The following is an 18453-nucleotide window of genomic DNA, read 5'->3' as shown; positions in this document are numbered from 1 at the left end:
TCGTGGCACAACCTTCTAATTTTGTACTTTGTTTTTTCTTTTTCTTTTGCTTTTCACTCTTGGCCTTCTGGGTTGAGGTTGGGATCTGTCTGACTCTTCCCTCATTTCTCTAATTTAGCTCCCTCTTTGTAAAGCCGTCAGCTGGCCCCCCCGAGTACAACAAGCAATTTAACACAAGCTCCACCCTCTTTTACCCCTCTTTTACCACTCCTATGCCCCTCTCCTGTGTGCAGCCAAGTACGGGGCCCTAATGTTCAGCTGCCCTTTTAGCCCTTGCAGCCAGTACCCACTACAGGTACACCAGAACTCCAGCAAAGCAAGAGGGGCACCTTCGTCAACAGAGGTACCCCCCACTGCTACGTGTCCCAGCTGCAACTGCCGCCTGCCCACCAGCCAGCAGCCGCAGTTAAGCGGGATTGACGCTGTTCTCAGTCACTGCTCTCTGTAGAGGCAGTGTTAGCAGCCCGCCGCTTGCGGTTCCTCTTGCTGCCGCTTTTCACTTCGCTTTTCACTTCGCGCTCACTTCACCCCCTCACGATGACTCTCACAGTGGCTCTCAGTAGGGGCGGGAGCGGGGAATATTTGCGGGAGGGGTCGGGTGGAAAACTGCTCCCTCAAACGGCTCTCGACACCACAGGCTGCAAATTTTGCTGGGAAGCAGCCGGACAGCAAGGCTGGGGGCTAGAGGCAGTCACAGCGAGCCGACTCAGCGAAGGAAGACAACGCCCGACCCGCCAAAAGGCTCCGAGCCGCATCTAGGCTCCGCAGCTCCAAGCTGTGCTCCGCTCAAAAGCTCACCTGGATACTGGAGCCTCACGCCGCCTCACACCATGCGCCGAACACCGCCGGCAGCTCCCGGCCCTGGGCTGCTTCCGCGGTGGGGGGAGGCTCGGGCACGGCACCGGCTGGATCCGCAAATGAGTAAGCTGCAACAGTCCCGCTCCGCTCAGGACACCGCAGCTCAGCTCAGCCACCTCAGGAGCAACAAAGGCAGCCAATCTATTGCACTGAATTGGATATTGTTAGCTTTAGGACTTCACCACTGCTAACTAGCACTAAAGTGCTTGTGCTTCCTCTTTAAACATGGTAAAATTGGCGTACATTCAATTAGCACATTTAATTCACCTGTAAGTTCCTAGTAAGGCTGTACTACAGTAACCAAGGGCCAATAGTAGCCATGCAGCACTTGTGCTGCCGCCAACTTAAGTAGCCAATTAATCATGTCTCAGGTCTGCCATTGCTGCCTGTATGCAGTTTTAAACTGCCAATTCGACTTCAAAAAATAACATTTTACCAAGCTTAAAATTCCTTTTTTAATACATATGTCACCCTTTGGGTAGGCCGTAAACAGCCCATAGACCAGGCAGCTGCGGCCGGCAGTGGGAGTACCGGCAGGGCGGTGACGTGGGGAGGGGGAAGGGCAGTGTGGGGGGTAGTAATGTATGGATTACGGAGCTTCCCAGGTAAGTAAAAATGTAAATAAATGAAACTAATTTCTTGAGTGCACTGCATCCCCAAATGCGATGCAGTGCGCGCAACAAAATTTGTTGTATTTATTTAAATGTTTACTTACCTGTAAAACTCCGTAATCCATACTTTACTACCCCCCACCCTGCCCCTCCCCCTCCCCACATCACCGCCCTGCAGGTACTCCCACTGCCGGCCGTGGCTGAGAACAGGGGGCATTGTATTGAAAAGTTGGACATATAATTTTACGTTTTTACGTATGCCCTGGTAGTGAAAAATTAGCAAATTAATTTTTCACCGCTATGAAGTCTACCCCTCCCATAGGATAAAATTGGATTACCTTATTACATGTAATATGTGACAACTTTTGTTTCGGAGAAGGTAGAAATGTCATGTTTGATGTCTGAGTAAATGTAGTTTAAAGCCTTTTTTAATGGTAAAATCTGATTTTTAGTCAGCATTTTCTTGTCCTAACCTTTTGGTTCCTGCACCCTATTTTCTGTGTCACGAGACAATATGTTGTTGCTGTTGGAATTTGACTATTCCTCCTAGACAGCCACACAAGAGAGGGCCTGGATGTTGGCAGGATGGGCCATCCAAGACAGTGTGGGGTAGCGGACCTGTGCACAGCCCTACTTGCACTTCCAAACCATTGCCTAAGCTCACAAACAAAGAACTTAATACTAGCCTAATGTGACTGCATACAGACTGGGGCCAGAATGTGGAGACAATGGGAGAAAACCTCAGAAGCTTCTCCGATTTCAGACCTAGCAGAAAGTATCAAAATAGGATTCTCAAAGCCACTCTTCAGTACACTCCTGGACCGGTGACACTACAGGAGAAGGACTATCCTGCTGTTTGAGAAGGAAGACTAGCCCTGCTCCCTTCATCCCAGTCTACCTGATTGACTCCAAGGACTAATTAGCTGGCTACCTGTTCTGAGCTACAGGGACACAACAAGCTCCAGAGGCCTGTCTTCAACTGCCCTGCTGACCTGCTGCACTGAACCTGCCTGAGCCCAGCTGGCCTCTGCTGTAATGAGTGCCTAATCCCTGAAAGGCGCCTCTCAGGTACTGGACCCTTGGTGCGGCATCATTTGAGCCCCTCCTAAAGGAAAAGAAGGAATCCAGAAGTTTTGGACTGTTTGTGACGACGAAAGGGCTTGTTTACACCAGGATATTGCTGCCTCTGTCGATTACCAATGCGAAGCTCCAGTGAACCTGGCTCTTTGGGCTAAGTTGACGACCGCCAACTCGAGAGCTGCACATCGGGCTACAGCATAGACTGCCCACAGTGAGCGCCAGCCACGACCACCCAGGACGTTTGTCAGAATCTTCACGCTACGTTGACGACCCTCCGTGACACCCAGCTTGCTCTTTGCGCTACAGCAACGGCCATCTGCAACACCCTTGCTGTCCATGCTCATCGCTGCCTCCTTCACCATGAACTTGTCTCTTCATGTTGGACTTTAGAATGTAACATTTTCAGCTTGAATAGCCTGGTCCCTATATCCGGCCCACATCCATCGCTCGTGGTCGGCCTGAACTTATGACTTTTACCTGGTCTCGCATGAACAGATAACTGCGAGTGGCGCTTAGTTATTTTAGGTGCTATACTTACCTTAAATCTTTGAAATTGCATATCTCCGGTTCTACTGATTGGAATTTTGTTATTTTGGTGTCAAATAATGTATTAAATGTTACTCTATTTTTATAAATTGATGTGAGTTTTTTCTGTTGTGTTTTCACTTAATTACTGTTTAAGTGCTGCATACAGGGTAATTTAGTGACTTTTTATGGTTCACCCTGACTAGGATTTAGGCAGTTGCTGGATTAAGGCACCCCCAACCCCTTTGTCCCCCAACCAATAAAACAATTTCTCACAATCAGTTTTTAAAGTTAATTTTATGGAGAAATTAATAATTTCTCTAATCGTGATATATTGTTTGTGTGAACAATGGATTCCATGTTTCCTATGTGTTGCATTGTTTACTAAAATAACTTTTTAGGTTAGAATGTATAGTATAGGTGAGGAATGCCATGTAGTTTCAAAAGGTTTAAGGTGTTTGATGTTAGGAATTGCTCTTGCACTTTTAGTTATTTATCTTCACCTATATTTATGAGTATGCCGCATGCAATTCATCTTTTTATGTCTGGCCTAGAAACCATTTTTGCTATTTTGATATCCTCAAGTACTCAAAAGAAATCGTAGATAAAAATACATCTTTATATTCATACATGGAAGGTCTTTGGGTCAGATCTCTCCATCATTGGCCTATTATTGTTCAGGCTGACCACAGCATGGGGCATTGGCTACCCCCACTTCAGCCTTTGGCTCTCTTCCACTGTGAGTGACATCTTAATGTCCTGATTACTTGTTTATTGTATGCTATTTTATTGTACGTTATGTTGTGTGTATTTGTAAAGCACACCTGCGAGGCTGTCCTGGTGCTAAGCAGGTACGTGTGCCTCGTCCTGCCTTTGGTAGGTTTGTTAATCTACCTAAAAAGTTGTACTTCAGTGGCAGGGCTGGTGGAACAATTTGTACTTTTATCTATGAGGGTCCAGCAACTCCCCTCGAGCATTTCAAATTTATTTTTAATTGTAAAATGTTACCTGTGATTTGAATTGATTGTTTTTTAGCTTTGCTTATTTATTTTATGTATTTATTTATGTAATGCAAAGAGTTGCAGCTCAACAGTCGCATATGCTTGTTAAAAAATAATAATGAAAAATGCAAGTTTATCAAGTTTTTTTTTATGCTTCCTTGTGCTTGTCTCAGCTGTGTGTAGCCCAGATTTAAAAAAACAACGAAAAAAACACCTAAGCCATAAATGTTGCTTGAATGGGCACTCCGTCTTGGTAAACAGAATGCGAACTACTCTACCCTGCATCCTGCGCCACTGTCACTTTTCATTCCAATTTAGCTTTTTCAAAACTATTACTTAATGAATTTAATAAGATTAATTTCATTTAGTCGCATCTGTTCCTGATTGTTTTCCTCTTTTACGCTCCATACAAATCATGAAATTAAGCTAATTATACACGACTATCAGCTGCAAAGTGCAGGTTTCACAGTTTACTACTTTTTGTAATTCCCTGCAGGAGAGCAGGGCCTGGCTGGCAGTTTTTTTTAATTAACCTACAAAGTACTGTAACTCTTTTAATGTTGAATCCAATGGAGTTGTGACAAAGGATTAACCTGATTATTTTAGTAACGCGTAGGCGGACGGTCCCTGGAGCCAGAGCATTCCATGCCAATGTTCTAATTTGTTTTTCCTAATTCCTCAACATCCTCTGCAGATTAATCTACAAAATACCCATTTGGTTGCCATTTATACATTTTATTGATCCTGTTGTTTTTATGTATTATTCTTTTCTACGAAAAATAAACTAGAAAGCCTTTTGCTATCTGATTTAAGTATGAGTGAGGACGGAGATATTATCTCTACATATGCGCCTTTTATAATCCTTGATTTAAGGATATTTATATCTTGACTGATGCATGCTTGAGAGAACACGGCGCTGTAATAACGCTCGTGCATTTTGTGGCGTACGGTGGTGTATTTTACGCACTGTTCCGGCAAGAAAACCACTACAGAGCGAAAACGCGCTGGTTTTCTCTCAAATAAAGGTCCATAAACAGGACCGGCCTGTGGAACCAAAAGCAGCATCGCTGACAAAAATGCTCAAAACATCCCCGCGCCCTTCGTCGCCTTGCACAATCTTTCTCCCTTCATTCTCCTTTACTCTGTCTCCAGGGCCAGCCTTTAGCATGTGCAAGGTGTGCACCTGCACAGGGCCGCCAAACCCCAGGGGCTGCCATGAGGAGGAGTCGGATACATATTCGTGGCATTGGCGCCGGCGGCCCCTGGCAGGATTTGGCGGCCTCCCACCCCGGCTTCCACTATTACTAACTTTCAAAGCCCTGACAGTCATCCCCCCCCCCCCCTCTCCTCCTCCCTTTCACTGCCTGGCCCCTGGCTCCGTACCGACCTGTGTTCCTCGTTCCTGATTGGCAGTCAGCGGCGCCGGGGTGTTTCAATCATGTCACCAAGGCGGGCGGCGGTTGCGGCTGGCAGACGCCGGAAGCCAAGGGTGATCTGCGCGGCGCGCAGACTCAACCTAACCTCATACTGCTTCCCACGTGCGGCGTGGTGGCGTATGTCAGTCTGCAGCCATAATTTCTGGTGGTGGTCGTACTAAGCTGAGCTGTCCAGTCCTGCTTCAGAAAGTCAAGTACAAGGTAAAAGTCTGAACGCACCTGGCGTGGGTAAGGGTTGCAGAGGCAGATAAGATCTGAATGTATATTCTGCAGTGCTGTAGTCACACAATGTGTCACTCTGAGTGACCTTGGGAGTAGTACTGTCCTTTCTGGCACATGCCTGCCCCTGTCCCTGGGTCTGATGGAAGCCCGAGGGAAGGCCGCACACTAATAGATCATGTCCAATGCCAGTGTTCATAGCGGCGCTGCGCAATAGTATTACGCCTCAGCAAAGGTCAAGCCTGTAGCTGCCAGTCACGAGAGAGAAAATGGATCTGGCCGGCCCCTGCCTTACTCGTGCCCGTTTCCACTCTGCCCACTATAACAAATTCATCTGTGTCAGCTCAATACTGCTCCGTAGGCGTGACGAGTAAATTAAAGCGTCTGGGCTGTCTCTTACCAGTTATCTCTCCCAGGAGCAGGAGCAGCGCACACAGACGCTGCATGGTGGTGGGCGCTGTGCCAGCTGCGGTGCCCCCACAAGAGCCTTAACCGAGTCTGTCCACGCCAGACCCTGCGGTGCCCGACCCACGGTGTATAGCAGGCTACCGAGGCTAGGCAGTGCCAGGAGGCGCTAAACACATGCCCAGGCGCACAGTATCCAAAAGGAAGTTTTCAAACACTCCCGTCTGTCTCGAGGGCCTGCCCGGGCCCTGGGCACACTTGTGCCTCGGTGTTGATCTGTTTTTTGTGATGATGCAACTGTATTTTGTTAAATAATTATGTGTATCGATATGTCAGATAGCGGGTTGGGGGGGTGGAAATGCAGCTAGCTGGTCCGCGTTTTAATGTCCTTGCTGTAGCTATGACCTCACTTCCTGAAATCAAGGACAGAGTTCAACGAGTGTGCGGTGCAGGTCTGTCTCCAGGAGCAATAAAAACATAATACTGCGGTGAAATACACAATATGACTGACTCCATCTACCCCAACTTTACTGAAACTATCGTTTTAGCCTCAAAATACATCTGAAGTCCGAGATTCAAACCAGCGCGTGCTCTCACCAGTACTTGGACTTACACCCAGACTTTGGCTGAGCTGGGCTTCTCCATCATGCTGCTGCTCGCCCTGCCCCAGACCCAGCCCGGCTCACAGGAGCCGGATGGAACAAACTGCAAATATAGGGTGGCAGGTGTGTCTTTCAAATATTATACTGCAGCAGGTTAAAATGCGGGAGAGAAATCAATTATCGTATGTGCAGTGTCTCTTCTAACAAAGTCGTCAACTATGCCCAGATTTTGATCCCTAAAATTATGTGAATCCGTGGGGTAAGTGTTTTCTGTGCATGCGGATTTGTAGCCCCTGGCACACAATGCATTATCTGGACTGGTGCATAATTTCCAGAATTTAACAAAAAAGATGTGTAGCTCAATTGCATCAAAAGTTATTACACAGGCTACGTGGGGTGAAATGCAATGCCAAAACATTTTACGAGAGTTAATTGGCCTCCTGGTCTGCTTTGGTTGCTGTATGCACACCCAGAGACATGATAAATAATGTATTGGAGGTGAATTACATCGCAAGTGTAATCTGCTACATTTGTGACGTTTCAGTACTTAAGATGCCTATATTACTTCTATAACATTGGAATCCATTTTGTATCTGTGTTTTTTTAATATTTTCAACAACTAAGGAAATTGTGTGAGCATTTAAAATCTGTGCTATCAAGTAGCTGGTGTTCTAATTTACAATAAATATTTGAGGCTTCACTTTATGTTCAAACCAGTTGTTTCACGTGACTTAGGGTGCTGGCTTTCATTCTCATGTTCATGCATGCATGGGATAAGGCTAGACCTGTTGTTATTATAATTTTGTGGACTGTTGGAGGGGGCGATGAGGAAGAGTTTCCATTTTATTAGCCCGTTTACCTGTTGTTGCACTGGATGATGGCCAATCCTGTCCATTTAGTGTTTACTGCTAGGTTCTATGTTTTTCTTTGGTTGTTGTGTAAATACCTTATGTGGGTCATCATCACTATAATGTCTGGTACATTCTGCAATTGCCCTGAGTCGTTGCTGTTTCTGCTTCCCTATACATGGTGCTTTGTTGTAATCATCTGCATTCCCGTGTAGGAGAGCGAATATCAAGGTATAGACGGTGGACCATAGTAAATATGGCATCGATATTACTGTTTCCGGGCAAAGAGCCACCGATTCTTTCTCTGTGGGGGGTTGTGGGTCCGGTGCCCCTGTCATGGCCCTGGCACTGCAGCCGTCTTTGCCAGTCCCTCACGTCGTGTGTCACAATGCCCTCCTCTTCCTAAATTGTATCGTTCTGAGAGGAATTCGGAAGGGTAGGAGCAGCCGCAGGTACTGGTCATCTAAAGACTTTTCTCGACAAATTATTAAAACACCTTTCTGAGCTCCGGACCCCCTCTTCCGGGGCCCCCTACTTACGTTCCCTGTACTGGGCCACCATGAGCCTAGAGCCGCCCCTGCTGTCTCTTCACGCTTTCGGATCGCTTTCTTTCTACCCGCCCTCCCCCTCCCTCTCTTTCTCCCTAGCTATCTCTTGAAGCCTCCGCGAGCCTACTGAAATTAACTTAGGTTTGCTGGGGAAAGCCGATGATATATGTCCAGTTTAGTACAAGGCGTGTATACCCTGTGCGCAAATTAGGAACGTGGACTGTTTGCCTGCAAAAAATGTTACCAGGGGCTGTATTGTATCATCATCACATTTTGGTTGTATGACTGAACCACGCATGCCATTCCGACCCATGCAGTTGACGTGCGGTCATGACCGCGACACTATCACGCATGCCATTACCTCTCAAGTCTTTACCACGCGTAAGGCTTAACAATGATATTTCGTGCTAAAGGCATATATGCATGGTAAAAATTTAAGAGGTAAGATTTACATATATATCCACCCTTACCACTCGAAAGCCTATACCTACCCTAAAAGCTCCTTACCACCCAAAAACCCATACCCACCCTAAAATTTCCTTTACAACCGATAAACCCATACCCACCTTAAACCCTAAAAATACCCTTGTCATCCATAGCCCATACTCACCCTAAACCCTAAAACATAACCTTGCCACCCTCAAAGCTCCTTACCACCCAAAAACCCATACCCACCCTAAAATTACCATTACCACCTCTAAACCCATACCTACCCTAAAAATACCCATGCCACCCAAAAACCCACACTCACTCTAAAAAATCACTTGCCACCCAAAAACCGATACCCCCAAACCTTAAAAATCCCCTTGCCACCACAAAACGCATACCCACCCTAAATCCTAAAATTACCCTTGCCGCTCCAGATCCCTTACCCAACATAAACCCTAAAATAACATTACCACTCAAAAAAACATGCCCACCCTAAACCCTAAAAATACCCTGTCACTCAAAAAGCTATACCCACCCTAAACGCTACAAATTCCCTTGCCACCCAAAAACCCATACACATTAGAAACCCTAAAAAATCCCTTGCCGCCCCAAAACCCATACCCACCCTAAATCCTAAAAATACCACTGCCACCTAAAAACCCATACCCGCCCTAAACCCTAAAATTACCCTTGCTACCCAAAAACTCATACCCACTCTAAACCCTAAAAATACTCTTGCCACTCAAAAACCCACACACTATAAATGCTAAAAATACCCTTGCCACCCATAAACTCATCTCCACCCTAAACCCTAGAAAAACAATTACGGCCTGATACTAGGTTGGCGGTCCGGGAGCGGAATGGCAAGCCACCGCCCTGCTCCCGCACCACCAAACTCGACTGCCGGCCGCCCACCAGATTAGGAGTTTTCTCCTGGTCTGGCGGGCAGTCCTTTGGCATTCCCACAGTGGTGCCTTTCAAAAAGGCACCACAATGGGATTGTAATAGCCCGTTCCTGAAAGGAGGTGCATGCACGCAGGGGAGCACATGTGGGGCACACAATATGCCCCCTGTAGGCCTGCCATGTGGTACCAGGGGCCCTTTGTTTCCTCACCGTGCACCCTAACAAATGTGGTCTCACCGCCAAGGTTAGGGTTCAAGCGAGGAAACTTGAAATATGCTAGGCTGTGCTGCAGCCGCACTGCCAAGCATATTGCTGCCTCACGACCGCACTGCCAGCACCAGTCACTGTTCGCTGCGCCACTCCACTCACAGTTCGACTGCTGTACTGGTAATATGGCGGTCAAACCACTAGTGCGGCAGTCCCTGATCGCCACAACACCTCCACCACAGGTACAGTGGTCCGACGGACCGCTGAACTTGTAATCATGCCCTTAGTACTTACCTATCCTTACCTTTAAAACTTTTACCACTTATATGCCTTTACCATTCATGCCTTTACAACAAACATTTTTGTATTGGCATGGCTTTTAAAGGCATATCTGTTGTTAAAGACATTCTTGGTAATTGCATGTGTAGTAGTGTCACATGCAATGTAAAGCCTGCGTGGTAAAGGCGTGCGGGGTTCCGGCTTCAGTATATAGGCTGGTTCACCTGTTATTAACTTGGAAAATAATAACACGTGAGTTCGTGTGTTTGTTTTTAGCCCATGCATTATCTTGCAGATTCTCTGAGCTAATGTATGTGTTGTTGACAACGCCGTTTTGGAAGAATACATGCATAGATCCTTTCTGTGTTTGTGCAGCTCCAAAAACGAGACCATGATATGGTCCCAGATTTTCTTTTTGCTTATGTACTTTTACTCGGCAAGCAGCTTAAGCTGTATTATTTGCTAAAAATGTGTAATCCTGATTCAGGATTTGAATGAGGGTTGGAATCAAGCCCTGTTTGTATACAACGCCTTGTCCCTATAAATCTGCTCTAGTAGAATCATGTTACCAGCAACATTCTATGATTCGAAGGTTGTATCTCATTTGGCTTTGTCGTTCGTATCTCTTTGTACTTATCTTAATCTTGTGTCATTTGTCTGTCTGCAGGTGACGACGAACAAAGCGACTGGTTCCATGAGACTGAAACTGGGGGTGCCTGTGGTATTGCAGGTGTCATTCCATGGTGGGACCAAGAGGACCCCCCAGAGATGCCGAAGGAGCTGTCGGACCCAGTCTTCGAAAGCATATTAAGTGGCTCTTTTCCTCTCATGTCACACTCGACCCAAAGAGGTTAGTATGGCCCTTTCCTCCTGTTCAACACAAGACATTGGGTTTTGGTTAACTATTGAAAAGAAACAGGTATGCTTCAGTCTTACCCACAAATTTCAAGAATGTTATCTGAATTTAGGGTTGCCATCTTTGTGGCGCAGGGTCCCCCCAATTTTGACACCAAAAGCCCACAATTTGATGAATTTGAGATGGTGTTAAAGCTCAGTTTCATGAGGCAATGTGACCCTGAGGTAGAGCACCTTGAAGCACATCCGACTATTATAAAATAGTCAATTAGGTAAAGAGGCCACAAAATAACGGAGTTCTAGATAAGTGAGATAGTTTTAAAGGATTTTTTACAAAAACAACATAGAAAATGCTGTACAGGGTTAATGCAGCCATGGAGGCTTTTCAGCCAATAGGGCATTACAATAAAGTGCAAAAGCAAAATTATTCTAAGTCCCAAATGAGCAGCAAAATCAATAGTCAGCGGCCAGCATCTCAGTCTTAACCTCTTTGACGCTCATGACGAGCTCGCCATGAGGCACAGTGGAGCTGTGCTCATAACGAGCTGAGCTCGACATAACAGCCGCGGAACGCCCACGCGGGGCTAATCCCCTCCTGTGCTGGGCGTTCCATTAAGTGGGTGGAGTCATGACGAGCTGAGCTCCTCATGAGCACAGCTCCACTGTGCCTCATGACGAGCCGAGCTCGTCATGAGTACCGCGGCGCAGCGTGCGGCTCCCCTCCCCCCCGCGCTGCGGGAGAATTAGCCCCTCGGCAAAGGGGTTATGGAAAGCCTTTTGGCTTACTCCCCCTCCAAATCAAGGGCTTGTATACATTATTTTTGCATATGAAATCACTGCAGCTTTATTGTGAGCAAATGTATCATTTCAGTAGCAAATCAGAACACAGTTCTTTTAGACATTGTATTTCTTTAACAACTAAGCACTATTCCACTACATTAATAATTATTCTACCCGCTCAGTGCTAATGCCATCCAGAGATGGTAGAAGAAACTAGATACATGAACAACAGCAACCTATTAATTATGAATGTCTAGGTTACAGTGAGTTAACACAAGGATCGTATTATGTGGTTACATTTTATGTTTCACCTGGGAAAGTTCATCGAAGACAGCATTAACAATGACAAAGGAAATACATTTACATGATTCAGTTTGAACGAATACTGCAGAAATAACAAACATTAAGATAGGCGGGAAAAGGATGAGTAACACTGGTGAGATCCATTTGGAACTAAATGGGTGCTAGGCCCAAATTGAGGCCTAGTAGACAAAGGTCAAGAAAACTCACTTCTGCACAATATAAGAACAGTGTTTTAAAAGCAACAGTATCATATCAGTGTGCAAATGTATAATCTAGTTTAAAACTATTTCCTGCACGTTGGTAACAATGCACACAAATATAAATGCACAAAAAACCTACACAACTTTCCCGAAGAAAAATAACAGTCTTTTGTTCACGTTTTAAGATTTTACAAAGGCCCAGATATAATACTTGAATACAACTTTAAATAAATGCACCTCTAATCATTTTATTCCAGGATCAAGGCAGCTCTAGAACACATTTTAAAATGCTATCTTATTACGTTTACTGTTTAAAATATGTACTAACAAGGGACCAAATATTGGCTTTAGGTGATTTTCCAAATTTATGTACCAGCAGGGATTTTAAAATACTGGGCATTCCGGTAAAAAGATGGCAGGTGGTACCCCTATTTTGAATCTAAAGTCAAGGTGTCATTGTTTTAATCTTTAAACACGGACTTGAAGTCTCACTACAGTGAAAACATTGTTTTTCCCTTGGCTGGATTCTGTTATAAGACTGGGTGGTGCTAAGGTAGGAGCAATAACAAGTGAAGTTTGCACACAGTTGTCTATATGGCGGCTGATAGCAGCTGTTATTATGTGTTAAATATTCAGACTAAAGTCAGTTTTTAGAGTATGGTGGTCATATGTTGAAATGAGGCTTTGGCGAAATTTGTATTCTATTTACCTACAAACATTTAGTAACCCCTAACCATAAGCTTTGCGCACACCCTTAACCTACAAGCTAAACGTTATTCCTACCTTACGCTACCTTTGTTTAAACCATATCCATATTTCAATTGATGTAACTCTCCTTAATTTTAAATTCTAAATAATCAATTGACTTAATGTTCTTAGTCTTCTTCTGCATTATGCTGTTTCATTATTTTGGTTTTGTGGTCGTAGTATGTCTTTATGAGGGCTTAAATATTTTCATTGACTTCCCGTATTGGAGCAAGTGTTAAAAATCTCCAGGGCTGTGTTTGGATTCCCTGTCCAGCCCTGGCAGATGAAGTTTAAAATGTCCCTCCTGCACAAAATGCTGATGCATTGATAACCTTTCCTATCTATCTAACAAATATAAAGACCTGCGTTAACCAAAGTTCATTAAACTAAGATCTCTAGCTGTACCTTTCCTCAACTTATACGATGTGGCTCTCATCCTCTTGGGTCCCAGTGCAAAAGCTCAGTTAGTGGCCATTCTGGTGTCCCAGGCTCCTCTTCCCCAGAATCATTATGCTCCAGAAAATAATTTGTCAAAATGTTTAAGCCTCTTTCAGATTCTATTCAGAGAGGAAGGTGCAGAGCAGACCGGGGCTACTGGGTCCCGCCCACTGATGTCCTGAGGCCCATCCTACAATGGCCCTGCAACCCTTTCCTCACTTGACTCTCAGGTTGCAAGGGTGAGCAGTGGCAAGTTTCTCAGGGAGGTAGCATGGGAGAAAATACCATTAGAACTCACCATTGAGTAGGCACAATGTTTTCAGAGTCTAGAAAATTGCTTTTCTTTTTAGAAAATAAAGCACTTTTTAATCTAACACTAGTACTCTATACTACACTATTCAAGCTAGTATACACGGTAGTGTTCCTTTTCAAGACTCTCTTGTCGAGATACCCTTCCTATCTCCCTCTGTGCTGTCTCCCACCCAGGTTACTCTATATGAATAGTGTGCCCCCAGTTTATGGTAAAAGCATGCACTAGGCTCAGGTGCAGATTTTAGAGCCCCACAAGTCAAACACTCAGTCCGTTCTCACATTTGCTTGAATTCTTACCCATGGTGGTGTACCTGGTAGGATTTCAGTCTCCTAGACCTTCATGCACGATTAGCACGAACTCTATAGTTTGATTTCACCGCAGATGGATGTTCTTGATTATCCAGTGCGGTTACTCGGACACTGTTGAGGAAGCTAAACATGACTCACGTGTCTCTGTGCACAGGCCCCCAGATTGTCAGCCCTAGCACCACTGGACAGGTGTTGGTTTGGCTGCTGAAGTCTAGTACTGATTGGTGAGGTCGTCCAGGCAATGCTGTCCCCGACCCAGCTGATATGAACATCTACAGTGGCGAAGCAAGTGGTGGTGGTCCGCCCCGGGCGCCACGAGTTTTGGGGACGGCGACCCCCCCACTCTTACCTGCAGCCGTTGTGAGGCAGCAAACACCGGAATATCGCCACCAACCCCCCACCGCCACTGTTACAAGCACTGCTGTGGGGCGGCAAACGTCTAGCGATGCCACTGAACATCTTTGAAATTATAGCCCTGACCACGCTGGTGCAAACACCAAAGTAGGGACAGCCCGACAGTGCCACTGCAAGCACAAGCTTAGTTGCAGCCAAATGGGCTGATTTGCGAAAGCACATAGACTTTTTGCAACTTTTACCGGGAAGCATAGAGAGACCAGCAGACCCTTTCAAGTAATTCCTGGCTTTGCTCTCAGACAGTCCGCTTTCTGTAGCTATTCCACTGACCAGGTATTGGGTATCTTCTCATAGACACTTTTCTTCTGCTGGGCTGCTCAGACTTCTCAGCAGGTAGACATGCTTCTGGTTACTTGGCAGACACTCTGCTCCTCCAACAGAAAGGGCAGGGTTCAGGTGAATCTGGCTGTACACATAGCAGTCTTTGGAGTACTCTGTTGAGCATTCCTTTCCTTGGTTACGAAAAACTTGGAACTGGCACATAGTACAGTGGTTTGGGGTGTTTCTCTTTCTAGTGTTCTTTTCAGGGTGATCTCTAGACAAAGGCGTTGTGTTTATTAATGCTTCTCACAGAAGGTAGCAAGGAGACTGTCTCCTGACTGGAACACCTACAACATGTCAACAATGTGAGGCACCACCTCTCAGAAGCAGTAATGAGGGGTAGACTAAAGATCAAGCTTGATGCAGACGTTTCCTCACCTTGAAAAATAAAATAAAAACTGCAGTCCCTCCCTTCACATCTGATATCGACCAAATTGCAGTGCCTATGAAGACCTGATCAGCAACGCTTTGGTAACAATGTTTTGTTTTCCTGGAATTTAAATGGATATACTTGTCTCCATCCTCCTGACTTCTGTATCCAGCCACAGGAATGCAGGAAATGCCCCTCAATCGTCGGGGGAAGCTGTACTTATTTCCAGCTTGCGCCATACTAACCAGAGGCATCCCATAGAAAACCCACTAGCTTCAGTTCACAGGCTCTTACACACCAGTTTCTACTACTGCACCTCTACCACACGCACACATGGTCGATATGCACATAGGATATCTGTGCAAAGTTTTGGTTAGTCTCGTAACATTGGAACTTTACACAAGGGCTAGCAGGCCACTCACACTGACTCAGATAAAAAAAAATCCCAGTTACACTGTAATTCTCAAAACAGGAGTATTCTGCTACCACAGCTTTATCTGCTACACCCACAACAGGGACAGTAGTCCTCTGTCCACTATGAGGGCACGGAACAGGTCCGGGACATTGCTGAGTCAGCGCTAGGCCTTGGCCTTTGTGCACAAAGTAGATTAGCATGACACCAGGGCCATCATAAAAGTAAGGATATCAAGCACAATCAGCCGAGCACTCAAGGTAGGGACACACTTCTTAATACCATGCAGGGAACATTCTCACTGCAACACTTGAAACCATGTCATATCTTTTCCACTAATTGTTTGTCAAGCCATGTAGCTTCCCTGTGTCCCTACAGATGCTTTAGCATAACTGTGATACACTCCGGTTCAGCTCACAGTTCTACATTTAGCATCACAGGCAGTTCCACCATTGGTGCCACTAGCCCTGTGAGGGTTCTGCCAAGACGAGCTACAAAAATAACCTCTTGTGATTTGTTAAATATTTGAGGCCCCATGTGTTCACTAGAGACACCACCTATCTTCAAATCTCAGGGACCAGCATGGGAAGTGTCTTCGCTCCAAGCCTGGCCAATCTATATGTTCATAACTTTGAACAACAAGAGGTATTAACACCTTCCAACCACATCTATCATCGCTTCATATCTGGAAGCGATATATAGATGACATATTGGTTATCTGGAGTGGCTCCGAGGCAGATCTATTGAGCTTCCATTGCTGGTTAAACACAAAGAACCCATTCCTGAAATTCACCATTGAACATGACAAAGCAGAACTGGCTTTCCTGGATATAAAAATCTTGGCCACTACTAATGGCTTAGAGTCAGAATTATATCGCAAACCGATGGCCAAAAATGCTTTGTTAAACTATGAGAGCTGTCATCCTCGGGCCCTTAGAAATAATTTACCATTTGGCCAATTCCTCAGGATACAGAGAAACTGCTCTAAGAAAGAAACATTCATGGTCCATTCAAAAAAACTGGAGGAACACCTACTTGAGAAGAAATATCCTAAAAAGATAATTCGTCAGTCCAAGAAGAGGGCCTCTTACAACAACAGAGAGTCCCTCCTTGAGTTTCAACCGCCAAAGGAGAAGGAGGATCGTATTACCTTTGTTAATACTTTCAACACAAGGTCAAATAAGGTCCAGAGGATCATTCGTAAGCACTGGTCCATACTAAATACAGGAAATGATAAAATCCTTCCCCCCTTGTTTGCATTTAAAAGGGGACAAAGTCTCAAAGACCAGCTAGTACACACTCGTCCAAAGACTAAAGGACCCAGACAAGTGGGGACTCTCTGGGACTTACCTGCAGTACAGGGACACCATCCTTGTGGTGTCTGCTCAGTGTGCCCCCTGACGAACAACTCATCTTCAGTTGATATTGGAACAAACAGGCCCTGGGTACAACGCCGCTTTACCAACTGTAATAGCGAAAACTTAATTTACCTCATCACGTGCCCTTGCAGAAAACAATATGTTGGCATGACAACAAGAAGGATCAAAACAAGAATCCAAGATTATCAGAGTACGATACGATGTCGTAAGCAAGCGACTCGCTTAACTGCACATTTTCTAGAGGTGGGACATGGTCCCAATGATTTCGAATGGACGGTGTTGGAACAACCCGTGATTCCTCAATCATGCACCGACATAGGGAATTTCCTGTTCAGACTAGAACAAAAGTGGGTTTACAAGATCAATAGTGATAAAGATGGGTTGAATGAGCCAATCCCATGGATGTCCCTTTAACTGCGAGTTGGTCTTGGTAATGTGATTCTGACTTGACATATGTACATTCAGGCTGGATGATTATATCTGATTGTATTTACATGCCAAAATGCAGGGAGCTTTAAGTTGTGGGTTCACACTCATATACACTCATACGCCACATTGATTGTGTCCACAGGGTCTAAGAAACATTGAGGTGTTGTTTCCATAAATGCGAAGTGTTTTTGTAAATGCGAAAAGTTTTTTCATAAATACAAAAAGTTTTTTCATAAATACAAAAAGTTTTTTCATAAATACAAAATCATATGTGTATCCCTGATTGAATCATTGGAATATCGCTTGGGATATTATGCAGATCAAACTATTTAGATAATGATCCTTAGTCTAGACTTTACACGCGCAAAACGACATCATCGGCCGTTTTTAGTCTTGAAACTACATTACCCAGAATCGACACGTGTCATGTGGTCGCGATAGACACGTGATGCAGTGGGTCAGCCTTTGATTCCTTCAAAATGGCGGCCACAGTATGTTCGGTGCCCCCCCAGACAGCCCAGAAGACTGCCGGGAGACACCGACGGAGAGGTGAGTTAGCGCGATCCAGCACTGGTTTCATTATGAATGCGGAGGCTCTTGTACGCGGTTGATTTCCTTTCCCGCTTTCAATGGGCGCGGCTATGCTCATTAGCCATCTGAGCCTTGCCGCTAATGAATACTTGGCTTTGTATATCAGTGCGCTAGTACTATTCGGGCAATGGAGGTATAGTCTATGTAAACCGCCTTGTTCTAGCGCTTATTGCTACCATAGTGGGGGCTCCATCAACGAGAAGATAGTGTGGGTGGTGACACTCCGATACCGGCGTTTTTGATCACGCCGTAAATATAAAACTGACGTGAACAAATTGCCATGTGACACGATGTGGGCGCATGAATATTTAATCGGCTCTTTTCTTCGGTATTTTTATGCCGATAAGCAGCATTTCACTCTAAACGTGGCTATCTATAGATCATAAGTCGTGTGGTTGGTCTACTCATAACTGCACCTTATGACTATAGGAGTAACACACCGCCATAAAAAGAGTTACTTCCACCTATATGGTATGCAATACTTGTATACCTTTGGCAATGAATTAAGCAAACGACAAATGATGAATTGCATTGACATCCTTGCGAGAATAGATGAAGTTGCTCACAACTAATGGAATATGAAGACTGTCATCACTGTTTCTTTAATTTGGTTTAGAGCGGTGCTCCATAAACCTGAGCTG

At 45.1% G+C, this 18453-nt stretch overlaps 1 protein-coding gene across 1 annotated transcript in view; it reads left to right on the top strand.

Annotated features, from left to right (window-relative positions):
- The window catches only part of GPATCH2 (G-patch domain containing 2), a 568925-nt gene that overhangs the window by 148525 nt on the left and 401947 nt on the right, over positions 1-18453 (top strand). The window contains exon 4 of the mRNA XM_086927907.1: positions 10620-10802. Coding sequence (XP_086784033.1) covers positions 10620-10802 — 183 coding nt within the window. The remainder of the gene's footprint in view (positions 1-10619; positions 10803-18453) is intronic.

This window comes from Lissotriton vulgaris, chromosome 6 (assembly GCF_964263255.1).
Source record: "Lissotriton vulgaris chromosome 6, aLisVul1.2, whole genome shotgun sequence".
Taxonomy (NCBI): Eukaryota; Metazoa; Chordata; class Amphibia; order Caudata; family Salamandridae; genus Lissotriton; species Lissotriton vulgaris.
The sequence above is the reverse complement of the archived record's forward strand: the minus strand, read 5'-3'. Positions and strand labels throughout refer to the sequence as shown.